Genomic DNA, 25,768 nt, shown 5'->3' with positions numbered 1-25,768 from the left:
CTTGTTAATGGTAAAACCAGCACACTCACTGCCAAGAAGAAACAAGTGGGTAAAAAAAAGTGGAGGAATATAAGTTTTCAGGGTTCGATTGGGAATGTGCGTTTGAGATTAACGAGGGGGAAAGACGCCTTTATTGGTTTATAGAGCGAGATCGCTGTATATTCCGTCTTCGTGCCACTCCGGCTCTGCAAAACGACAGACAACTTAAGACGAGTCAACATTAAAGAGTTTATTGAACAAAAATAAACCAATGAAAAAAAAAAGTACACCTGCTTGCAGGACAGCTTCCTCTTAATTCTACAAGTCAATGTCTCGACGTGTTGAAAGGAGCATTTCGGTGGACTTCACAGCGTTTCGTTTGTGAGCCGGTGGAGGAGTTTGTCCTGAACGTCACGGCAGACGGAGGCACTTTGGATGGAGTTTGACGACGGCGGCACGACCGGCCGTCCCGCCGGTGTTTGTGCACCTGAAGTTTTGAGATTCATGAGCAAACCGTAACAAAGACTTTAATCCAAATCATGACTTTATTGGCTCTCATCAAAATCAGTCACTCCAACGTTTCTCTCATAAAAGGAAAAAACAAAAACAAAAAAAAAAGAAAACCTCTACATTCAACCCAGAAAAAAACCCAAACTAAACCTCAGCATCAACCATTGGATCCTCGATCTTCTCAAAGGATTGAAGAAATGTGGGGAGAAAGTGGAGAAAAGCCACATCTGATGCAGCAGTTTGTGATTGCCAAAAACGTAATGAGTTAATACCTTTGCATACATTTCATCCCTTTTTTATTCTCTCACGACAACTTGACGGGTTTGGCAAATTCCTTAAGTGCCTCCATACATCCTTAAAGCTTACCTTGTCCACAGGGCTTAATAAATATCGTCCTCCGTTTGATATCCAGTAACAAGGAAGTCTTAAAATGAATGGCAGTCAAAGGAAATGGTGTAACAAGGCCTTTATCTTTGCGGTGTTGATCATGAGAGTGAAGATGAGAAATGAGAGCGGTCCGGCGGAAGTTCTATTCAAACGTAATCCAACATCAGGTCATAAATGCAGGAATGGGACAAAAAAGCCCTACTGATAAACCGTTTACATCTCGGTATTTCTTCATGTTTGTTTCCGTTCAGTCTTGCCCCCAGAGTTTGCGGGGGGGGGGGGGGGGGGGGGACGCCTCGTCCTCATGCGAAGGTCAGATACGCCCGTCGCTCTGTCCTCTCAGAGTTGTGGTGGGGGGGGGCCTGGGCGGCGAGCTGATGGGTCTGGCTGTCATCTCTCCGCTGCCCTCCCGCCGGTCACCTGGCAGAGGGTTGGACTAGCTGGCGGTGGCCACGGGGGGCAGGGCTCTCTGGGTCAGGACTGTATCGTTCCTTTGAGGTACCACATCCCTCCGTGGCTGCTGCAGCACTCCTGAAAAGCACGACGGAAGTTAGATCAGTGGGGGGGGGGACAACGGACGGGAAGGGGATGGGGGATGTTGACTCACAGCGAGGAGCCGGTCCACCTCGGCTTTGGGAACGTCTCCCAGCTCCTGCGTCAGTCGGGCTTGGATGACGTTCCGTCTGACCCGGTAGTTCTTGGAGAAGATGTCGTACAGCAGCCGGCGGTGCTGCGGCAACACATTTCAAGAAAAAGTCAGGAAACATCCAGGATCTACGTGTCAATTAACAGCCAATGTCAGACAAATGTACACTATATATACAGTAGATTCATCATCAATTCACTCGACGTGCATGTTTTCAGGGAAATGTGCATAAACTGTACAAGGTTTAACAAAAAGAAGCCACTTTTTATGTTGATCATAGTTGATTTATAGCATCTCTACATAGTTTTACATGCTAAAACAAAGGCTGTGGGCCATATTATAATTACACACGTGGTTCAAACTTTCCCGAAGTTATACTGGCATTAAGCATGAGCCAACACTGTTTGTTTATTCAGAGAAGCCAACACCTTATTCCTCGCATGAGGAGCACCACTCTGACCTACACTTGGGTTTTCGCAGACGAAATCTGACATATAATGGCCTTATTATTAGTCTGCTTGTTTCAGAGTGAAACAGCTTCACAGTTAACACTGGAACTGATTATTGTCTGTATTTCTGAATATACATTTACCACGTTCACAGGTTTCACGGGGGTCAAAAAAAAAGCGGAATCATTTTGTGTTTCGTCGCCGCCGTGTCCTACTTCTGAGTCGTGCAGCGGCGATGAAAGTAGTTTGAAGCTGTGACCTGTGGTTTGTGGTGTTTAGAGAGGAGCTTAGAGTCTATTTACCTTGTCAAAGTCTTCTCCAGTTTCCCACAAGCCAAACACTTTCTGTTCGTCGGAGGCAGCAGTGCTCTGAGCAGGAAACTGACGACGGAGAGAGAAAACAGAATGAGGCCAGAAGACGTGCGCGGCTTCAAACGCCTCCTTTATGGATCAACCTTTTAATAACATGTTTTTTACTTCCATGGTTAGATATTTATTTTGCTCACTCACTTCCACATTCGTACTTCAGTCACAGGTTTATTGTACATTGTGAATATATTTTATCCTAGTGTCCATCTTTTCCTGCATATGGTATATTGTATATTCTGCTTCTTTTTTATTTTTTTTTACCTTTTTTTGCTGCTGAAACAAGTAAATATTCCCAATGAGGGATAAATATAGTGTAAGCTAATATAATGTGATCTAAACAAAGAAGTGACTCCACAGATTTTGAGAATAGAAGTGCAGATCACTTTTGTGCAGAAGCCTTAAAAATCAGGCTCAATTTCAAAGGGTAAATGTAAAATCGGACTATGAAGAGACTATGAACATGCAAATTTCTTGCATTGTAAATAAAATGGTTATTTCTTCCCCCGCAGTTTTTGTAAACCATTGGAAAGAAATGCTGAAAGACTAATTATTACAGGTGGTGTTTTTCTTTATTTCATAAATGAGAAATAAGGGGGGGGGGGAATCCACAAACATTTGAAGCGTCTGAAAAATTAAAAAAACACTTCTCTGTGGAGTGAATGACGTCATTTCTACTTAATGTTTTTCAAGTACTTTTGCAGTGTTTGAAAATATGAATAATAATAAATAACTTCACAATGACATCAACGATTACAAGCAGCCATAACCACGCTGACCGTGGACAGCACGGCCAGCGAGGATCCTCGCTGGCTGATGACCGGCCGCCATCATGTTGACGGGAACTGACAGGACGACTCCAGCAGATCTGGAGTCAGCAGAGTTTTGTAAACAACCTCGAGGCTTCACCCCTCGCTGAGCGGTAATGAGCTTAGCTTCCAGGCTAATAATCTGTTGCATAACAAAGACGGGCATTGGCCCACGGCCTCCACCAAGGCGGGGAGGGGGGGGGGGGGCCGTTTAGGCCGGGAGATGATGGCACAGACCACGCCACTACGGCGGGTTGGAAAAAAAAACGGACCACTTCGGTCTATATTAAGGATACAATCGGAAACACAAGCCGAAACACACAACAGCGCCACAGACGGAGGTATCGGGTGGCTCCGGGGACTAAAGAGCAACCTGAGAGCCGCGGCGGCGCCGCCTCAGTGCGCCGACTCCTTAACGGGCGCTCACAAGCAAAACGACAGTTAAAGCCGTTATTCTGTGCAAGAAATCCGATAGTAGATAGAAATAGGAGAGAGAAATCCCCTTCGAGCAACGCGGCGAGGTCGTCGTGTTACGATCTTGAGCTCCTCTGATGGAATCAGCCGCCGACACTACAAGTTAGCACAGTTTCCGTCGCTCTGCTTCATGTGCTTCTTCCTTCTGCTCACAGTGATGTGTGAAATGTTCTCTTAACGTCCTGCTGCAGCACGTTTCAAAATCTGTTGCGTTCCTGGTTTCTCGCAGAAAACTAGAGACGATTTCTTCACTAAACGGTCTGAAAGAAAGTAAATGTGGTTTGAGTTCATCATTTTATACATTGATGCCGTTTTGGTTTCAGTTCTTGATTTGTAAACGTTCTTGTTTTGGGTGATTTTATTCCAATGGTTTGACACCTTTTTCCCCCCAAAGTGCCATTCTCTTCCAAGATTTTGCTCTTAAAACTACTGAAAATATTTTAGTACACAAAACTTTCTAAAATGAGCGATAATAAATGTTGAACTTTTTTAAAAAGATAAACCATTAGCCACTGGGAAAATAATAGTTAATAAACTTTGAACATCTTCCCTTTGTCTTCCATGAGAGTACATATGATAAAAAGTCAACGTTGACTGAACCTTCAACATGCCGGCTGTTACTTTTATGAAAAAGTTCATGTTTTTCCACTCAAATTTTAAGAATATCTTACAAAATTTCACAAAAAAAACCCGATTTGATTTCATCTGGAAAGTGAATTTTTGGACACTGAGCAACTGTACAAACTTTAGTTGTGGTTATAATTAATTATCATTTCAACTTTAATGATGGATGGAGGTGAAAAGCATCAAGTGGTCCTGAGGGAAAGAGCAGAAGCTTCAGGAGAGGAACACTCACAGGCACCATGATCTGTTTGCAGTGGCAGAGCAGCACGGCGTCCTGCAGCATGTGGTCGGAGATGGAGGAGAAGACGCTGCGTCCCGCCGGCATGGAGGCCAGGTGGAGGTTGAACAGCCTCTTCAGCTCGTTCAGCGTCACCACGAAATGCTTCCGGAAAGTCTTTAACACAAAGTCCTGCAGCTCGGCGGAGGCGGGACCCCCGCCGTTACCGTTGGTGTGGTCGAAGCCCGGCGAGGCGGCGCCGGGGTAACCGTTCACCGAGCCGTTGGGGATGATGGAGGAGGAGGTGTCCATCGGCTCGTCGTCGTCGACGGGCTCCTGCTTGACGTGGCAGCTGCCCTCGGCACGTCTGGCGTCGAGGTCCTTCTGCAGCGACGGCCGGTTCTCCTGCGCCCGCTGCTGAGCCGCCTTCAGCCGCTGCTCGCCGCTCACGTGGACGGGCTCTGGAACCAGCATGGCGTCAAGCGGCGAAGGCCGAGTCACCTCAGCAAAGAGTCGGAAACGTTTAATGAAGGAATCTCACCTGGCTGAGGGGAATTCTTTGGCATGAAGTCTTCTTTTGAGAAGTTAAACACTTTTTCCAACCTTCAGGGGGAAAAAAAAGAAAAGAAAAAAGAATGAATGATTTGTGCAGAAAACACTTATTTGTACTTGATGACTTTGTACATCTGCACTTTTTTACTGCGACTATGACTTTTGGCCCACAAGAAACGCTCTGCAGCATTTTAACACCTCGGTGGGGAGTTCAAAATGTAACGTACTTGCTCTGAATGCCGAGCCACAGCATGTTCTGCCTGTGGGCGACGTCCTGGTGCTTCTTAATAAAGTCTCCATCGGTCGGCAGCAGGAACTCCCAGCCGCGGTTGATGCGCGGCGCCGCCACATGCTCCAGGAACTCCTTCACGTCCTCTGGCGGAAGCTGAGAGGAAGAGAGAGAGATAGAGCGAGAGCGAGAGAGAGAAGTCGGCCGTGAAACAAAAGCGCTGCTTCGGCGGCGGCGGAGATCACGAAACGCTGCGTCGCCGTAGCGATATTTACAAACGGGGATCATCACAACTGTACTGGGACTAATTTAAAAAGCAACGAGCCTCTCGACCGTGTGCAGAAATAAATCCGTTAGTGCATTTGAGAATCGTTGCTAAAATAGCAAAGTCATCGGAAAATTCTCATCCATCCATTCAATAATCTGCTTGGCCCTCACTTTGATGATGGATGTGATCTCCTTCCTCATCACAGAGCGCTCCAGAGTGAATCTCCACATCTAGATGTAGAGAGAAACAGGAGATATTTACAATAATGATGAAATCCTGAAGCATCAAAGATTTAGATTCTGTGTTCAAGGTAAAAAAAAAAAATACAAATTTTTTTTTAGCTCACCACAAAGTCTCGGCCCCGACAGAGGACTTCAGCCGGGACGCCGCTGTGAGGACTGCACGTGTTTTTTGGATACAAGACGTCACTGTCGGTGTGAGAAACACAAAATTAGGCTCGTTTAACATAAAAGTTCAAGTCAGTTCAGCCGTTTACGCAGCGAGTCGGAGCTGCTGTCACTGCCGGGATTCAAACCGGGATCCCTCACGACTCAAAACAAAAACAAACAAAACAAAACTGGTGCAGCACAGGAAAAGTTAAACAATGGAACTGCTGATTTGACAAATTATTCTAGTTTTTATTTTTGTTATATTGTCTGTATTTCTAGCATCTCAAAATAGAAAAATGTGTTCTTGCTATTCTTTAAAAAAAGAAAAAAACTTTCACAAAAACAATTAAAACTTAGCGCTTCACATGTTTAATTTTCATGTTATGTGTGTGAAAAGACTTTTTGTAAACTTTTTTATGAATTGCTTCTGTGTTATATTTTTCTTTCTCGTCGTCTCTCAAACGTTCTGGTTCAGCTAAACATACCATATACCGTAACTTCCGTAAGGTTATTATATTTCTGATTCTTAAGTCTCACCTTTTCACAACCCAGTTCCCCTGAACCAGCAGCGCCACCTGCTGGATGCAGCGCAGTACTGCGGTCGAGTCGGTGCCCGAAGCGAGAAGGCCCATCAGGTTGGCAAAAGGCATTACCTTGACTGAGGACAGAGAGGTTTTGACAAAAGAATAAAGGAGGGGGGGCACATTTTAATTAAAAGAGACAATCAAATGTGTTTAAAAGTAAGAAAATGTTGAGAATTACTACTAAAGTCTGCAGAAAAGCTTGTATATCGACAAGGCCTCAACTCGGAGGCTGATTTCTGCTAAAAAAAAAATGAAATAAATAAAAGATGCACAACAAAAAATGTTGTATTTAATCAAAAATCAAACATTTCATCAGTTATTTCTACATTCATACTACATAAATTAAGTTTCAGAGCTTTATTGATCCTCAGAGAAAACATTTCTCTGCTCTTTCTTGCTCAGGAACGCAAAGTCAGAACCCGCCAGCAGAAAGATTTGAGCCCTTTTCAATTCCAAGTTCAATCTCTGACTTCTACCACGCAAAAAAAGGGGGGGAAAAAAAATGAACTTAATTTTAATCAAATTATTTTAGATGCATCTGTATGACAATCCTGGAATAAAGCAGAAAAATGTTGGTGCCTTTAGTTGTTGAAAAGAAGACCTGCTTTGACCCAGACGTCATCACACGCGACGTCTATGTTATATAACGTATTGTAATAGAAACTGAATTAATGTGCGACGGGTGATCAGTTTTTGCCGATGACCCACCGTTCTTCATCAAGGCCTTGATCTGGTCTCCCAGTGGCAGGGTGCGGAGCTGAGCCATGGAGAAAACGTTACTGGGCCCGACAGGCTTTATTCTAAAAGAGAAACGCAGCGTGAGTGACAAACCTCAAGAAAACACACACTGGGGTAAAAAGGAGGGAGGGACTCTTACACTTTCTCTTCTGCAAGAGGAGGCATCAGCATTGTGAGGTATTCCCTGAGGAGGTGGGAGGAGACACTCTGTCATCGTCACGATTTTACAGTTTAATGTCATCGTAACATCTTCAGTGGGTGGATGAAGTAAAGACTGCAAGTCCGTGTTGGCAACACAGCGAGATCATTTGAATGTTTAAAAATGTCTTTCCAGGATACTCACTTTGGAGTTTTGACGAGTTCAGTGTTCTGCGACGCGTCGACTGACTGACAGAACAGATACTGCCTTTCATGCTCTGAGCGGCTGTCCTGAAGTCAAAACGCAAGACGACTCGTGAGCACGACCGACGCCTCTGACAAGGGGTTACACGAGAGATACTTTCAGCCCGGGTAACACCTTCTGTACCTTCACGCCGTGGTAGTGCAGGTGAACCCAGGGCTCCTCCGCTTGCTTCTTCTGGAGGAACTCGTACGACTGGATCCTCCTCTGTCGGGCCTGCTCCGACTCGGGCCGAGCAAACCTCACCTGGACGGGGAGAAGAAGTGTGTTCAGACAGGCAGGTTGAGCCACTTTCACGAGGGGCGTCTGTGAGGGTCTTCACCGTGATCGCCTTGGCTTCTTCTTCAGCTTCGTCCTGAGAAGAGTCTCCACCTGCAGGCGCAACATTCTGGTTATATACAAGGAATCCACAGCCTCAATATCCATCCACGTCCAAGAAGACTTGAAATCAGTCCTGAACATGAGCCGTATGGACGGAAGAGGTTGAAGCAGACAAACCTTCATTGGCTGCCTCTCGCTCTCTGGTCTTGTTGTCAGCTTTGTCCAGGTAAGAGAAGCTGGGCCTCATCTGGAGGATTCCCGTCAGAGGCGTGATGTGAAGCTCACCTGGTGACGTGAAGCAGTGGAATTACTTTGCTGTGGCTGATCATCGCCATCGAGCAGGACGACCGCAATATGTTTAGTGAATAAAAAAATAAAAAACAACGTATTGTATCAGATGGTCCAGATAACGTAGGAGTGCAAAAACTGGTCACAGTAGACTTGGACCTTTTAATTACAGTTAATGCTTGTCGTAAAGTCATTCCTGCAGGTCCTCCTGCATTATCAAGCTAACAATGTAAACACACGGCGGGACGGCTGAACGGTGGAAGATAAAGAGAGGACTCTGAACAGAGCGAAGGACCTTTGAATAGCGACAGCCGCACGTCGGGCAAAACAACAACACTGCTCGACGATGTAAATCAGCTCAGACCTTTGCGAAACACGGCAGCGGCGTATCTGGAGGTGTTGGTGGTCGCCTGGATGGAGGAGAACGTCTGCTTGTCCATTATTTTGCTGCGGAGGGAAAGTAAAAAAAGAAAAACTGTGAAATCAGCAGCAACTTCACAATATAGTCAAAAACCGGTTCGTTGTAGATGCATCAAGACTGAATTCTTACTCGAGAAACGCCATAAAAGTTACGTTCAACATCAGTTCAAGGGTAAAGAAATGTGTACGTACGCCGAGTAGGTGTTGTTCTCTTCGTACGTGGCGCCGTCCACATTCAGAGCGATCTGCTCACCTTTGCTACGACAGTAGTTTGGACTCACTGTGTTGATGGCCATGTCCAGCTCCACCTGGGTAACCAGAAGGAAAAATGGCCGTCGCTAATATTACCAAGAAAAGCAACATCAAAGGACAAAACATAAATCTACATTCAGGGTTAAAACAGAACGGTAAAAGACGTGAGGGAGGCTTTGTACCCTCTGCTGCTTGGGCTTTATCTTAGCCGCTAAATGGTTGACGTCGTCGTAGGTCATGGTGGACGGTCGAACGGGATACTGCGTCAAGAAACACAACAAAAAAAGGAGAAAACCTCAATCACACCACAAGGCGGCCAGATAGCTTGAAGTTTGAGTGCAGCAGTGATGAATCTGCTTGTTTTAGTGACATTAACCAGTTATGCTTGTCTAAAATGTTTAGAAAAACAAATCTCTGGATTTCTTTGGACACTTTAAAAAAGGTTTTTCAAAGACATATAAGCAGATGCAGAAAACAAAAAAGTCTCACCTGGAGGAGATACAGCTTTTCTGCAAGGCTTTTGGCAAGATACACATCAATCTAGAAGAAATTGAAACAGACATGAAAATGAATTCACAAATACATTTTTCTCATTAAAATGTCTTTTTCCCCAACAAAGTCACAACTCAAGCACAACATTGTATTATCATGATTACATTCTGAGATCAGTTTTCCCATCCACTTTTACTCACTGTGACGTCTTTTATCAAGATAAATTATAACAGTAAATTGACATGCTGTTGAATCATTGTCTTTAATAATACTTTGTGTTTTTATGTTCTCTGTGCATCTCCCCGTGGTTGTTTTGTGTCTCTTGATCATTAATCAACTCTACCACTGACTTGAAATAACATGACACAGGAGAAAACAGATTTTTTTTTTTTAAAGATGTATATTTCTGCTTGATATCCTCTGTCTCCTCGACTGTTACACCAACCATCTCCATCTTCAATACATCCATTAATCGTCTGGGATCTGTACTCCTCCAGCATCCTTTGAATGACTAATCCACTACCACTCGTCATCATTTCAACCTGGCCTCTTTAACTTCAGTCAGATCTCTTAAAGTCATGTAGGTTAGGTAAATACACCTTTATCCAAAGATCGCAGCTAATTTGAGCATTCCCTTTGACGCAACCAAAGATGAACCACATGTAACGTGTATTTTTGGAGAACGATGGAGAAAACTTGCTTCAGCCGTGAAAGACAGTCATTATATTATTGGTTGGATTCTTCATACCTCCTCTATGATGGGGTCATCATCATCCCCGCTGGCCATACTGATGTGATCAGAGCTGGGGTGGGTGAGAGATCCTAGGGATCCAACCACACACACACACACACACACACACACACACACACACACACACACACACACACACACACACACACACACACACACACACACACACACACATTACTGGAATGGTCATCTACACGTTCCAGCTACTGTAAGCTTGTGGCTACACCCAGACTGTTAACAAAAGAACACAGTTGACAGGCAGTTGGTGCAGTAGGAAAATGATCCAGCTTCACATTTAGCTCATAATCCATTGCAGGTCAGTCGAGGTGTGTTTAATTGTCTGTCTTTGCAGGGTGTTTTGACTGAGAATGACTCATTAAAACAGGCATGTGGCTGTTGAAAGCAGCCATGCAGTCTGTCAGTGATGCTTTCACTGACACAGGTAAAACTCACATGATGTAAGACTCTGCAATCCACATGAAAAAAAACCCACTTTCACAGACAAACAGTCTGTAATAAATACTGTGTACGTTGTACACATCAAACAGCGATGTCAGACGGCCATGTCACAAGTCACAGACGAGTACTTTTAAAACAATTTCCTAGTTTCTCACAACGTTAGCCTGGCTAGCATAGCTAGCCGACTAACCTTTGCGCACTGAGAGAGAAACCTGAGCTCCAATGAAGGTTATCAGCGCAGCAAAGATGAACACATGTAAAAGAAATCTGAGCAACATGAGAGATTCTAAATCTGCTGAATAAACGACGGTGCGAGCGAACAGGCTGTTGACCGTTGGTAGTTAGCCTAGCTTCGGCATTGCCAGTCCAAATTAACAGAGACGAGCCTGGCAGCGGGCCTCGATTAACCATGTCTGTTTGTCCACCGCAGACACTCGGGAGTGCACTCAGTCCTCACCTGCACACTTCACCGGACACTTCTGGCTCGCTCATCCGTGTGTGGACAGTCCCGCAGCGTGACGCACAGGCAGGACAAGTGAGACAGTCTCAGCTGAGGTCTGCCGCTGAGGGGACCATGTTGACTCGGATCACACAGAGACACGTGGGGAGGAGCCCGGACCCACAATGCACAGCGAGTCCAGCGAAAACGCTGGTCTTTTTTTTTTTTTTTTGATTCATGGGATTCTTTCAGTAGTCACGATGAAGGGAGGATGTTCTGCGTCGATATTTCGAAGTGAACACTTGTACGAAAGAGAAAATCAAAAGTTTCTGGCAGCGGTGGGATTCGAACCCACGCCCCCGAAGAGACTGGAGCCTTAATCCAGCGCCTTAGACCGCTCGGCCACGCTACCTTAGTACCGATACATGCAAGGCCATTTAATTTTTTAATCAAACACAGGCATTTGTATATGAGCTATAATAACTGTTGATACTTATCATACTGTATATTTAACTTGGATGAACGGGCAAAACATGCATTTTGCAAACATACAACCCATGATACAAAGAATTATCGACAACACACATATATAAAATACATACCTATTTATCTCCACCAGGTGACGCCATTAAACTACAAAAGCATACACAAGGAAGCTGGTCAGCCGATTAATGTAGTATGTCTATGGACAAGTTGGACCTACTAACCAAACATTTACTTTGACATTGGACCGATAACAGCCCAATCAGAATGCAGATAAATCGGACCTGAGAAGGAGGGCGTGGCCTCTTGCATGGAACACAGAACTTGTATTCTGGGCCAGCACCTTCAAACATTTTCTTCGCCTTGATTTCATTCTGTCGAAGGTCCTGTTGATTTAACTTTTTTTTTCTTTAAGTATCCTATCAAATTAATTTTGAATGAGCTTCTACCATGTGTACTGTCATGACACTGTACTACAATACACATTGTGGGTCTCCAGACCCGTAACTCAACAGGCTGTTGTGTGGAAACTTTTGGAGTAGATATGAAATAGATATGAATTGGTATCACTTGATAGTCTGACCCCGCGGTTCCAAAATCTTGAAAAGACTTGCCACTGGAGGTGACTGGGCCTCTAATCCTGAGGATCTCAGAGATACAAGCTCAGTATTTTTGTTTGAATGTCATTTTTAATTGCTGGGCTTTTCTTAACTGACATTGTTTTTATTTGCCATCAGTTATTGTTTTAATGTACTGTACACTTTGCATCCCCGTTTTTCAAAAGTCCACCTGGTCTCCCCAGAGCTGTGTCCTCCTCTCTATTCTGCACACCGACTGCACTCAGCATCATAACAGATTACTAATCAAATATGCTGATGATGTAATAATAGTCTGTTGGTCCTGTTGTTGATGAATTTGTAGCCTGGTGTGCTGTTGGCTTTTTTCAACTCAACTCAAAGGACAGGTGCATTGATTTTAGTCAGAAGTAGACACAGTCCGCAATTACAAAAACCATGGGACTATTCTGGAAAACAAGATACATTTTACTCGTCACTCAGAGCATCTTCACACAGGAAGTGTTACGACTCTGGTTGTTTCAGTGTTCTTCTCCCTGACGTGGCAATATTGAACATACGATGCAAATCAGCCTGTGCCATCCCGAACACCTGATTGGCCGAATTCCCCAAGACACTGGCTTGTGTGCAGTGAAGGATGACGTCAGCAGTGGGGCGTGGCCATCCTTCAGCTTGTGTCCACCAGCATGAATAAATCGTTGTTTTGTTGTGAAGCGAGCAGCAACTTTAAGTCAAATATTTTCTCTTGCTTATGTTTAGACAGGTATTCAAGAACTTTGTGATCATTTCATTTGTTTCTTAGGTCAATTAGACCCGAGATAATGGGGCGATTTTGGTTATTTTTGATAGAGGCTGCTTGGACCAGAAGCTCCAGTTCTGTTCAACCAACCTGTAGAAAAACGCTCACTGGAGGAATAAATGACTCCATTGTAGACCTTTAATATAAGAGCCCTTTCTTTGAAGAAAACAGGAATATATATCAATACAAAGCACACTTTATTTTACAATGTATGTACTCTTTTGAACATTAGTTTCTCACATCCATTCTTGCAACACAAGTGCGTTAAACTCTGAGGCAAATTAAGTAAACATTTCTCTCATTTTGATTATCGTTTCATGCACACATTCACTTCGCAAAACAGAGGATTATGGGAGAATTAGAGGAAGAACGGTAAGAATGACTAGAACCACAGAGAGAAAGAAACCTGGGGATAGATGGGATGTAAATGTTTCGAAAGTTCAATGCCCACGCTCACACACACGCTCACACACAAAATAACTGCCAACAGCAAAAGAAATTCTGTTAAAAATATGTAAACGGTCACCATTCAAGGTTGTACCCAGAATGTGTAGAAATCAACCTCACACATTGACTACTATGTCCTCAAATGGCTTAAATATTTTTGTTCATGTTTCACTCCTCCACCAGCGCCCAGGCCTCTTCTGCTTTCATGTAGTACTGATTGGCCAGGCGACCTTTCATGGCCTCCATCGCTGCTTCTGCTGCTTCTGTGAACAGGTCACCTGCACAAACCCAGGACACAGTACACATTACAAAACTGCTGAGATTTTCAAATTCTCTTCACCGATTGTGGGGGGAAAAAAGAAAAGAATTGTCTGTGTATAAATAGTCTGATATCCTACTTCAAAATGCATTTTAATTCATCGTTGAATTCCATTGTTATTAATTATGCTCATGTTCAGATTGGTACTTTTCTTTCCAGTTTTGACAAATTGTTGCTTAAATACTTTTACTCCCATTACAGAAAAGTACAGTAATTTTCTGTCCATCTACATTTTGAACCTCTTTTTGAGATTTGCAGGTGACAGAACTTCATGTATTCTTCCTGGCATCCTCCAGTTGATGTAAACCATCAACACAAACGACTGTTGTCGAAATGTCAGGGTTGAGATGCACGTTGTGTATTACAAGTTAAAATGTTGAACTAACACTCAAAGCACTTGAGGCGGAAATAAGTGAAGGAAATGGGCGTCGTTAATGTCTCACCCGCTTTCTGTGGGTCTGCGGTGAGGTTGTGGCCGCCGTCTTGGTACATCTCAGCCTCCCGGGCCAGCAGGAGGTAGCGAGGTTCATCCTGCGTTCCGTCGAACTCTCCGCCTTCGTCGTAGTCTGTCATGTTTAACACGGTGTCGTACCAGTGGATCGCTTCTTCCCAGTCCTGTTTTCTGCAGAGGCGAAGGGTGAAAGTATCATGAGTTGTGGAATACGGGGGAAAGAAACAAAATAAAAATGACATCATTAGACACCAGCATGTCTTTGCCAGTTTTAAGCTTTCCCATTGTAAACTTCTGAGCCTCCGCGAGCTTTATAATGCGCCGTGGTCGAGTGTTTAATTAGTGACTTTAAAGTACCTGTAGATGTGTATATTGGTGTGGCCCGTCTTTGTAACGCTCCAAAGCAGCATTGCAGCACAAAACCATGACCAGTTAGACCAGGACAGGCCTGTCAGCTTAAACCCGCTCTTCCAGTTTTAATTCAACGTTCACTGACCTTTCGGCTGACAGATTGATCCCAGTATCAAAGGCTCTGGCCACCGTGATCATCGATGACCTGTCGCCAGCCTCGGCGGCCTGCAGCAGATACTTGAAACCCTTCATCCTGTTACCGGCGCAGTCCTGTCAACGGCACGAGCGCGTTAGCTGGTAAATCTGGAACTTGCAAGAGAACCGCAGTCGTACCTCCAGCTCCATGTCGGACAGAATGTGATGAGGCAGCTGCATGTAGCACTGTCCCAGTGCCACGATGGCCTCCAGCTCGCCGCACAAGGCGGCTCTCTCCAGGTGGAAAAAGGCCGAGTCCTGATCCCACTGCTCGTCCTTCTCACAGAAACGACCTGCCTCGTGGTATCGCACCATGGCCAGGTGGACCTGGAAGGGTAAACGCGTTTAATTAATCATTTTTATTTAAAAAAACCTACGAAACCATGTCAATACAAGACAGATCTGACACGAGTAAATGTTGTGCCGTCGCACCTTTCCGAGGATCGACTGGCCAATCTTCTTTTGCAGGAGTGTGTTGAGTCGTTCCACCTCTGTGGCCACGCAGGACGGCCGGTGGACGTGAGCGCGAGACGAGTGGTAGAAAGTCCATTTCTCCTCAGTCAGCTGAAGTCAAACAGACATTATACATTACGACGCGAGAAGGAATCTTACAGTAAATGTGAGCTTGATGGGATGAAATGTAAAACGGATGGGGTGTCGATCCAGAACGGGATGGAGGTAGGACGAGTCACTGGTCATACCCAGCGTACTAGATTTATCTGAATTCCTTCACCGTACTCTGAACATTAAATTATGTTAAGTGCTGTGATACCTTTTGGTTGTGTTCAGTGCGATATCAATAAACCTGAAGGAGTACACCCCTGTTCGCCAGTCTTTCAATGAGTGAAAATTACATGAAAAATTAGGAAAAACTGCACCACAAAACACACACACACATACACACACAAAGTTACTATGGGGAAAAAGCAGGAGCAGGACAGTAGAGGCAGTAAACTGGAGGTAGATGGTGTTTTAATTCCAACTGGAGCTTTCTTCTTATGTGTATTTTTGCATTTTGTTTGTATTCACTCCGCTGCAAAAACGGGAAACCAAAGCAGTGGCAGCCGGCTTAATGAACTGCACAAATCGTCACGGGATTCAACACGAGCGAGAAAGCTCCTCGGAGAAAAGCTTGCAAAGCGCTGCACAGCTGGGCTCATGAGCCTCCATGCAAATAATCACCCATTCGTGATCAGGAGTGCCTGACATGTCATGAGTGAGGATTGCAGAAACTCTTGGAGGAGCTACCATCTTCCTCTAGTGAGAGGGGAAACAGAGAGCAGGTGGAGTTGAATTAAAGAAAAAGGTGAGGAAAAGATGAGAGGAAGTGACGAGGGCGATAAACGGGACAATCACAAAGGGAATCTGGGCGAGGAGTGTTAGAATCTGGGCGAGGAGTGTTAGAGGAATGTCATTTGTTTCCATGGAGGACGGTATTATGATGGAGGCGAGCAAGACATTGACAGTTCTTTGGTTCGTTTACCCGTCTGACACTGTCGTCATCCGACTCGGAATAATGTCTCTGGTAGCGATGGTTGGCCTACGTGATGACACAACATGCATTATACAACCTGCTGTCAAGAGAACCAACCGACTTTAACACACAGTTCAAACTTAAAAGAGCTGCAAAAGTTTTACATGAAAACTAGCGGATATTACAGCGGTCTGTTCACAAACGCATTTTAAATAATGAGTCTACCCCTCAAAAATCTATCTTGGAAAGCTTTTTTTTTGGGGGGGGGGTCCTGACTGACCTGTAAATTCAAAATAAATTCATTCTTACCCCATCGACATGGTCATTAGGATCTCCCTCGCTCCTCCGCTCGCTGGGGTAGCCGCTGTCCCCGCCACTCTCCGATTCCTACAAGCAGAAGTCAAATGAGAGCGTACACGAGCCTGGACACTCGAGAATCCAGCAGAGACAACAACAAAATAAACAAAAAGCTACAAAATGAAATATCTGAATATTTCATTAACATGACATCATATTTTTTAGATGCACATGTAAATTGGCTGCATTAAACACAAACATGCTTAAGGGCTCGTGTTTTTATTACCATTTTAATTATCATCGCCTTTGTTTTCTTCTTTTTTAGAGTAGAAGACTTACTATTTGTATAAATAGTCTTTTGTGTCTGTGTTTTATTTTCACTGCGTCACTCACCTTGTGTTCACCCGTGTTGTTGTGGAGTCTGTCGTGTTCATACATTCCAGTGAAAGACAAGCCTGTAAAACGACGTGAAGAACCAAAAAAAAAAAGGTCAGGTTTTTTTCTGCAGTCATTTCTCTCACGTCGGCGATGCGAGCATCAACAGGCGACTTGCCGAGAGATCCACCGAGAGTGAGCGGGGAGCAGGGGATGGAGTCGGCGTCGCTCGCGTTGTCGTCGGCCGACGAGGTTTCCGACAGGCGCGACAGCAGCGGAGGAGCCCGGCCCGTCGAGAAGGTCCGGACCCGGGGGGATCCGCACTGCTCTTCACTGCCCCGCAGCACCGTCTTCGCTGACTTCTGAGGAAGAGAAGTCTACCGTTTCAAGCTGCATCGTTATGAGGTAGATTTGCTGCCGATGTCAGACCCCGAGTGACAATTTGAATTGCTCATATTACAAAAAAAAAAAAAAAATGAAATTACTAGCAGTTTGTTGGTGCAGTCCAGCTGAGACTTCTCCCCTGGAGAAAGGTCGAACGGCGTCAGGCCCATGCTCTTGCAGATCTTGTTACACAGGTGGGAGTGAAAGAACAGAGCCATGCCTCGGACACCTGGAACAGAGTTCTTATCATGACGGAGGCCGTACAGTAACTTCCATTCAGAGAACACACACACAGACAGAATGTCAAAGTCAAGGGTACCTAGATTCCCATCTCCAAAGTCGGTCCCCTTCTCAGTGTGGATCTGAGGGTCGGTGTAGAGATCTCCCACTCCCTGGATGTCGACCACGATCAGCTGGTGGCCCGACCGCTCGAAACTGAAGTGACTGAAGGCCTGGTGGACAGAAGTGGGAGCGTTAACGCTTCACTGTCGGCTCAGAGGGTCTCTGCCACGTGAAGAGGAGGGACGCCGGCTCACCTGCGGAGTGAGTCGGATGTTATCGTCCCTGACAAAGCCCGAGTTGGAGTTGTACTTGATGTACTTGCCCTCGATGTAATGCTCCAGGTGGAAGAGAGGTTTGCCCGGTCTGTCGGCCATCTCGACCACACACATCTGCATGATGTCCACCTGGTGGTTGTAAAAGATTCACAACATGGAACGGTGTTAGGCGTTTGTTTGTTTTTTTTGTAGCGTTTGTTTGTGGATTTGTTTCACAATGGGAAACAGAGAACCGGGGTTATGTAAATAAACTTTGGTTTCCCAGGCAGATGCAGTGCAACTCTTTCAGTAGAGCTTACACACTGCAGATGTGGAAAAAAAGGGGGGTGGATTTCACTCATAAACAACAGGTAAACTAAAATGTAATTAGTTTCTCTGAAAACAATGGGAAATATAAAGTAAATGGTTATTATCAAAATAGGTACAGACAATATAAAATGTGCGTTTGTTGAATTCTAATTATTTTCTTTATTACCAAAGAGGATTTGGATAATTTTGCAGTAATGCAACAAACTGGCAAAGCTCTGCAGCACAACCGACATGCATGTTTCTTATAATATAAGGCACAACTTATAAAGGGAAATAAACATCTACCAAACACAAATTTAATTAATTTGTATGCATAGTTTACAAAACTTTATATATTCCTGCTTTGCAATGAAGGATTAAGCTCACAGAGATACAGATTTTCTCTGAAAATACATAAATATTGCTATTGCAGTCCTATATAAAGATAAAAAAGATTAAAAAAAAACACAAAAAAAAAACAAGGAATAACACACATCAACATGGTGGTTCCAGCTGTAAAAACGTTTTTGGTGTTCCATGTCTGAGAATCTTGTGCGACTTAATGTGAAGGAAAATTCAGACATCAAGTGTCATTAACAGTCTGTATTGCACATCCAAAGGTTTTGCATAACAAAGCATTTAATCTATTTAATCCATTTTTCACAAATCTTATCAGTATCCTCTGCGTACAACACTGTGGAAAAACTTGTATCAGCAAATTCTCGTCATGCAGACAAGCAAAAAACTAAATCAGAAAATTAAGATGTTTACATCTCCAGTGTCGTCAGGCACCGTGATCGTTGGAGGGATTATCTCTGGTTCTGTCTCGGCCTGTCGGCAGATAGCAATACGTTCCCTCCTGTACCTGTTTGGGAGGTCTGTGACGGTTGTACTCCTCCCCCCACAGTTTGGCCTCCATCTGCAGCCTCACGTCCTCGAAGTAAACGTCTCTGTCCACCGTCTCCATGTAACGCTTGGACACATAGTTAGACGCACACTTCCAGTTGCTGCTGTGGGAGAAATTCGACAACTTCTTCCTGGAAATTGGGGAAAAAATAAAAAAAAGTGCTGAATGAGGGGAGGCATATGTCGGTTCAATTTATACACATATGGAAACTTTAGGGCTGGAGAAAGTAGAAATTGTTATCAGCTGAAAATGATGGCAGTGATACCCAGTGTGACTGGTCTCACCAGTCCCAGCAGGAAAACATACCACATTACAGAAAAATCCTATTTTAGGAAGACGTATTTTTGGATTTATTTATTTTCCTACTTTATGTGGGATAGGGAGCAAAAAAAGCAAAAGTGTGGGTTACGTGAATAGATCTTTGTTTTGTTTTTTTTTAACATTTCCCACTTGTCTTTTAAGCACTGACAATCACTTCATCGCCTTTCACTGTTCAATGTCACTAAAGCCAGAGCACAACGGAGCTGCAATAACATTGTGTGCAAATCGCTCTCCACCTAATCAGTAAACATCAAGCGAGTCCACACAATCAAGAGGGCAGTTAAAAATAAATGTCCATGTTTATCGTGGGAGACTTCACAGAGCTGAGGTCCATCAGCTGCTTCTCCCCAAGATGGGGAGCAAAGGAAGAGGACCCGCGCCTCCTTCAGGCTGCAATCTTAAGTGAGACACATGGCTGCGTTTTGTTTATAGCTTCAGTTAGGAAACCCCGAGTGCAACAACCACCGACATGACAAGTGATGAATATGGAGACGGATTTAAACGTACGTTCTGAAGCACTCCCTCATGGCTCCTTTCCCAAACGGCTGTGAGAAACCAAACAGGAAGAAAGATGTAAGAGGAAAAAAAACAAAACGAGATAAGACACAAGACTCCAGTGACGGTTGTAGAAGGAGAGAAATAAAACCTGTGCAGCCATCTTGACATGGATCTGGTCTTGAACCCACTCTCCCGTCACGGCATTGTACCTGTCGGGTTGAAACGTTGCACCACGTCAATTATGTTCACTGGTCGGACAGAAAAAAACACAACAGTCAATTCCTTTAACAAGTTCTCGTCGATGTCTACCATTTCCTTATAGCATTGAGTGGACTTTGTGTGAAGATTTCAATCGTTTTCAACTCAAAAAGGTGAATTTGTGACTCTCGATTGTCTGAAGCTGTGAATGTCTCTCTCTCTCTCCCTCTCTCCCTCTCTCTCTGTTTGCCCTCTGTGGGCCTGGTGACCTGACCAGGATGTACTCTGCATTTATTCCAAATGCCTTTGGCCTTTGGACTAAACGCAGGGTACATCCTGCACACCACAACCCCGACTTGGGCAAGGCGGCGTGGAAAACAGATGGAAACATTGTGTTCATGTCAACATAATGTGAAGTTGTAAATAAAGTTTAGCTCTGGCTCAATCATACCTGCAGAGAAATGTAAGAAGAGTGGACGATGGGCAGTTTAATTGCTTTATGAACAGCTTCCAGATATATTTTAGATAGTCAGCAAATGACCTCAAAAGCATCCATCTATCAAGTTTTATTCTGACTGAGATTTGCAGGGAGCTGTGGGGACTTTCCCAACACTAGTTAGCTGTGCATCAACAGGAAAGTCACTTTTTACTTTCAATAATTCACTTAAACATGTGTTTGGAATGTGGGAAGAAACAGAGGTTCCTAGACAAAACTGACCCAAGAACAGGGAGGAAAAAAAAAACACAAAAGGTTATCCAACATGTTTCAAACTGCACCACACATCGGAGAACTAAACACATTAAAGCAAAGCTGGCATATAAATTAATTAAAGACCTAAATCATCTCCTCAGTGTGGAGTTGTGGCACATTCAGCTTCAACTTTCGGAGTCAGCTGCAGCTTTGCGGACGTGCAGCGACACAGTTGTGGGCCACTTGTTTGTCAAAGAGCACAACCTTTGACCCGGCGATATGCTGAGAGAACCTCACTTGTTTTCCTTTTTGGTTTTTCCACCTGTTGCATTGTGAATCACTGACACCAGCCTGCCGAACCTTGACCTGGCTGCCTTTTTTTTTGGGGGGGGGGGGGTGGTTTTTATTTTTCCTAAAGCCTCTGCTGTCCTGTCAATAAATCCCAATGCATCCAGATAACAGATTAAATGCAAACATGACATTTATTTATCTCAACTCGCATGATGACGGGATCGGTAGGAATTCCGTACAAAACAAAAAACAGATGTGCAATATACGAAAGTCGCTCTAATTCTCAAACCATTTCCTTCCTGCAAACTGGTGACATAAAGCACATTGGGTGTCCGGGTCAATGTGTGTGTTTGTGCCCCGAGTTAATGAATAAATACAGTCGCTGCAGCTGCAAGTCTTCACAGCAGAAACCCCGAGTGCTGCCAGACCGCCCGCTCTACTTTTCCACTCGTGTCTCCATAAAAAAAAAAAGAAAAAAGAAAAAAAAGAGAGAAAACGGCAGCAGTCCGTTGCAGCATCGAACTCATCGTCTCTCTGCCCGAGAACACTTCATACCACGACTCTATCGAGTTCCTGCCACGAGGGGGGCAAGGAGGAGTGAGGTTACGTGTGGGTAAAATTAGCACACGAAAAGAGAACACCAGAGCAAATCCAAAGCCCGGAGAGTCCCTCCTCCCACTGTAGAGAAGTACAAACCCTGTGTGTTATATAAGAGCTATTCATTAAGCTCCTGTTCTCTGCCCATTCAAGTCGTCCCGCCGTGTCCTTTTCCTTGAAGAAGTTTGTGAAAGGCGTTGACGGAACTGCCGTGCCTTTTGTAATAAAGCCAGTAACCCCTCCATGCGATGATAAATGCCAGAGGATGGTGCCAGAGCACATCCATGGTTCCAGTGCCCATCAAAAGTCATGTTTGTCAACAGTTAAGATTAGCGCCGCGCCACTGACCGAGATAAGAGCCAATAAGGCAACAAAAGGCCGGCGGCCAAGACCACGGGTGTTCGAGAGCGATACAGGCAGATCCGTCTGTGTCAACAGAAACTCTGACCTATCAAACACTCAAATAATCTAAAGTATCTTCAGGGGCAGAGCCACAGAGAATTACCGCTCAACTCTGCAGTTCATACGGAGAGACAGAACAACAGGAGCTACACTTTGTTTGATGAATCCCCTCGTTGGTCAAACACTTTCCTATAATCCTAAAGTATATTTACACAACCATGCACCTGGCAAAGTTGTGTAAAAATGACCAAAATCACAGATATTGCATCATATCTACAGAAATGCTCGACATGAGAGTTAGCTCCTAAATACAATAATAATAATAATCATTACTTATATGACTTGTTATATTACTTGAAGTATTCTGTGTACAATGTACATGGTCCAGCAAACATTTCCTTAAGATATTTGCATGAACTGGGAATTGGAGCATCTCTGTGTAAGCCAGTTGGAAAACATTGCGTTTATGCCGAGAGAGAATCCAAGAATAACACTGAACTCGATAATTAGCATGACTAGTTTTCTTATCTTTTAGTATTTTCTTGCATTTACAAATAGTTTAGAGGGGAGACATGCATAAGTTACCAAATGTGGACATGTACTCGACTTGCATTGTCAAGCAAGCAAACTTGTCAGAATAATAATGTCGGTTGTACCTGTAACGGATGCAAGGTTCAGTCACAATGTCCTCCAGGTGAAACTCCGCCCAGGGGTCGGGCATGGCTTTGGCCTTTTCAATGGCATGGATCCATGCCGCCTGTCACACAGAACAACCGTATTATTTGTCTTTATCGGAAATTATTAAAATCCTACAACACACAGGGGAAAGAGATGAAGTTTTTTTTTCTCCATGCAGAGTTGAAGTGGCACAATATGAGTATTTTACAGGCTCATTTATTAGCTTTTCTTCTCAGCTGAGATTTCCTTCAATAGCAAAATGTATTAGAAGTGTTGAAAGTATGTGCATTAATAGAAATTGGAAGTGAGGGAATGATATTACTGAAAGACTCTTATGTCGGATGCCTTTCCTGCTGCAATCGCACTTGTGGCTGATAATAACATTCCTCCTCCGGGCCTTTAATCGAGACTCTGTAGTAATCCAAATCGGATGGCGGGTAAACCAATCCCCGACGGGCCCTACCCAGCAAGCAGCACGTCTCCCTCGTACATCACTGCCGGAATGCTGGACGAGTATATATTTAGAGTGTAGCATTTACACGAGAAGCGAGCATCGCGTCTGAAGATGGAGGGCAGACGGTGCGTCCGGCCTCATCCAGCTGCTGGGACTCTGACGTGCTATCAGAGACTTTACAGTCTGCTGACTTCAGGATCAAATTGCTCCAAAACATGGCCGGTTGCCAAAAAAAAAGTTTATCGGTAGATATACTGTCATCTTTCTAAACTTGGTTTAAAGAAGCAGTAGAAATATTATAGACTCCAGGATATCAATATGGTAGAAAGAACAATTCCTTTATAAACAAAAGACCTAATCAAGAAGGAAGTGAGCATGCGGGGAGGGTGTGTTGTCTACGGAAATGAGATAGGTCAAACGTGAAGGGAAATCCCAAAACGGGAAGCAGACTAGAGAGTGAAGAGGGCGACGACGGGTGAAGAGGGAAATCAATGCAGCCAGATCTGAAACATACCCGTGCACGTTCAGACAAAACCTTGTACGAGCGAGGTTCTGCCTGGGTTTCTGTCTCGCTCTATGCAGAAAGGTGAAGAAAAACGGACGGCTTTCCATCAGCAAACAACTTAAGCAGCATTATTACACAACAAAACAAACAAACATTAGTTTTCATAAATACTCCAAACCACATTCACAAACAAACAAAGAAACAAACAAAGAAACAGAAAGCTGCTGACTGGTGTGCACTTTATGCTGCTGATCTGCACAGTGCAAGTGACGGACATGTTTACATTCACTTGAGGTGAAAGCCACTCGCCGACACTTCCTGTCCTCATCTCAGCGTTCATACGATTGGCCAACTAACCGCTTGAGTAAACACGTATAGAATACACAAGCACACATGCACATAAATAACACAGATACCGATGAGTCTGTGCAGACATGCAGAGGCCACCTTTCCTTATACGGTAAAGGCCTGTTCTCACAGAAATTTGCAGAGGCCAGCTTGCTGAGCTGATACACAAGCAGATCTGATCTGATTCCAGCACTTCATAACAACATTTCTCTCTTGTCTCTCTTGTCGAGGCTTTGCATCATGCAGTCACAGAGGCAGAGGCTCACCCTGTACACAAAGTTGCTCTTGGGGAGAGAGTTTGACAGCTGTCGCGTGTACACCAAGCTTTTCAAATAGTGGCAGACTTCTTTGGCAGAGTCGTCAAGAAGGGGAGCAATGAAGTGGTCGTCATCGTCGTCATCGTCCTCGCTGGGGTTGGCGTCACTGAGGGAGGATGCCCGGTGTTTGAGGGCATTTCTCTGGACTGGGGGTCTGGTGGCACTGCCGTCCTCCTCCATGCGGAACATGAGTTCGTCCTCCATGTTGCCTGGTGTGGATTTGACAGGAGAGAAGGCAGAGAGAGCAGTGAATGACTGTGGAGCAGAGACTCAGGCGGCCATTAGAGTACGTGATCACAACAATCCTGCATGATGGCTGCAGTGTACAATGTGACCTGTGTGTGGGGGAATCCTCTTCGAAGTGGCTGCACACAAGAACAACAACATAGTAATTCCAGTCTTGGGACTTGATAAACACACACACACCATAATGCACATTGAAGTAAACGGCCTGAGCATGATCTGATTATCTGGTGTTACTGAGGGAATACAAGCAAACGATCTGTTTGACTGAAACAGAAAGAAGCTGCGTTTGGGAGTTTTTAAAAGGATCAGCTAGTTGACAGAGAGGAATGTAGGAATATTCCCTGCTGGTGCAATGTCACCCCCCACATTGTGAAGCACAAAGCTGCAGCAGCAGCCATGAGGGCTCCAAATGATATCAGTGTGCAGCATTAAAACCGTGCACAAATACTTCGCGGACATCTTTCCTGTTTAATAATGCAACAATAACAATAAACGTAACCAACCTGGTAATCGGATGCACCAATGGATGGCTGAAAGTTGACAAGAGTATCCGGTCCTCTTCCGTGTCTCTGCAGCTCCAGTTTGGAGTTTAAGTAGCTTCGGGAAAGCACGCCTCCAGCGACCGAGCGGACGGGGCGGACTGACTCGACTCCGGTTCTCCGGTGTGTCCTGACGGTCCGGGGACGTGCCTGGCAGTAGGGGTGGTGTACGGGGGTGGTGTGTGATGTACTTGTTTCAGTCCACCACGACGCGGAGCTTCTTCTGCACGTAGCTCACTAACCCCGCCTCCGGCTGCATTCACGGCTGTAGGAAATCGAACGCACTCACAGTCGGACAACGCAAGAGCGGATTTTCAGTGATGCGTTCAGGCGAACTGGGAAACGGGACAGAGCCCAAGACGCGACATATCTCTTTGGGCACATTATTTGTTATTGCTTACTTTTGACTTGGTTTTGTTTATTTCAATTATTTATACTGTTTTTGTAAAAAAAAAAAAAAAAAAAAAAAAAAAAGGCTGTATACAAGACTGAGAAGATGTTCTCTCCCTCGGTCAGGGTAGAAGAGCCACTCACAAGCCAGCCTCTAAAAAAATAATGTCTCGACCAACAATATTCAAATAATAATCTGTACTAAATAACAGTTAGTTCAAATGCGCATATAATACTCCCTTAATAAAACAGTGACAATCACACATTTGCATGGTTATATAAGTGTCCAGTGGCTGTGAAAAGTGAAAAAGAGGACAACTGGTCAGCCTAAATCTCGAGATCACATTTC

The 25,768-nt window shown here is 44.5% G+C and overlaps 2 protein-coding genes across 4 annotated transcripts; both read right to left on the bottom strand.

The window, feature by feature from the left end:
• Positions 1-280: 280 nt before the first annotated feature.
• polr3e (polymerase (RNA) III (DNA directed) polypeptide E) lies at positions 281-11,190 on the bottom strand. Of its 2 annotated transcripts, XM_080516725.1 has the most exons (21): positions 11,061-11,190; positions 10,142-10,215; positions 9,391-9,441; positions 9,084-9,161; positions 8,842-8,957; positions 8,594-8,676; positions 8,119-8,226; positions 7,943-7,992; positions 7,747-7,866; positions 7,564-7,649; positions 7,360-7,404; positions 7,191-7,282; positions 6,436-6,556; positions 5,856-5,937; positions 5,680-5,739; positions 5,240-5,397; positions 5,002-5,063; positions 4,476-4,921; positions 2,274-2,351; positions 1,484-1,606; positions 281-1,407 (listed from the first exon to the last, which is right to left on the bottom strand). In XM_080516725.1, exons 2-21 carry the CDS (start codon positions 10,178-10,180, stop codon positions 1,351-1,353), a joined length of 2,055 nt encoding a protein of 684 aa, XP_080372851.1. In that variant the 5' UTR covers positions 10,181-10,215; positions 11,061-11,190; the 3' UTR covers positions 281-1,350. The 2 variants fall into 2 exon arrangements, with proteins under 2 accessions (XP_080372851.1, XP_080372852.1); XM_080516726.1 differs by lacking the exon at positions 10,142-10,215 and having other exon boundaries at positions 11,061-11,185.
• A 1,891-nt stretch (positions 11,191-13,081) lies between these two features.
• On the bottom strand, positions 13,082-25,199 carry eef2k (eukaryotic elongation factor 2 kinase). 2 transcript variants are annotated; one of them, XM_080516692.1, is made up of 20 exons: positions 24,994-25,199; positions 24,194-24,453; positions 23,589-23,648; positions 22,599-22,699; positions 19,912-19,972; positions 19,773-19,810; positions 18,903-19,074; positions 17,729-17,878; positions 17,512-17,644; positions 17,294-17,421; positions 16,987-17,170; positions 16,827-16,888; positions 16,446-16,523; positions 16,146-16,202; positions 15,845-15,919; positions 15,095-15,226; positions 14,801-14,989; positions 14,613-14,737; positions 14,109-14,287; positions 13,082-13,624 (listed from the first exon to the last, which is right to left on the bottom strand). In XM_080516692.1, the coding sequence occupies exons 2-20, from the start codon at positions 24,446-24,448 to the stop codon at positions 13,515-13,517; spliced, it is 2,289 nt and encodes a 762-aa protein (XP_080372818.1). In that variant the 5' UTR covers positions 24,449-24,453; positions 24,994-25,199; the 3' UTR covers positions 13,082-13,514. The 2 variants fall into 2 exon arrangements, with proteins under 2 accessions (XP_080372818.1, XP_080372819.1); XM_080516693.1 differs by lacking the exon at positions 15,845-15,919.
• Between the last annotated feature and the right edge of the window lie 569 nt (positions 25,200-25,768).

This window comes from Blennius ocellaris (assembly GCF_963422515.1).
Source record: "Blennius ocellaris genome assembly, chromosome: 21".
NCBI lineage: Eukaryota > Metazoa > Chordata > Actinopteri > Blenniiformes > Blenniidae > Blennius > Blennius ocellaris.
The sequence above is the reverse complement of the archived record's forward strand: the minus strand, read 5'-3'. Positions and strand labels throughout refer to the sequence as shown.

Bases quoted from the DNA above. Each gene is read 5' to 3' on its own strand.
- polr3e (XM_080516725.1), bottom strand. From the start codon at position 10,180: ATGGCCAGCGGGGATGATGATGACCCCATCATAGAGGAG. The intron at 9,442-10,141 runs GTATGAAGAATC...AATTTCTTCTAG, and splicing joins ATGACCCCATCATAGAGGAG to ATTGATGTGTATCTTGCCAA. The intron at 8,227-8,593 runs GTCTGAGCTGAT...TCACGTCACCAG, and splicing joins CGCTGCCGTGTTTCGCAAAG to GTGAGCTTCACATCACGCCT.
- eef2k (XM_080516692.1), bottom strand. From the start codon at position 24,448: ATGGAGGACGAACTCATGTTCCGCATGGAGGAGGACGGCAGTGCCACC. The intron at 14,738-14,800 runs GTACGACTGCGG...TGCCGTTGACAG, and splicing joins TGTCCGACATGGAGCTGGAG to GACTGCGCCGGTAACAGGAT. The intron at 14,288-14,612 runs GTCAGTGAACGT...TCGCCTCTGCAG, and splicing joins ATCAATCTGTCAGCCGAAAG to AAAACAGGACTGGGAAGAAG.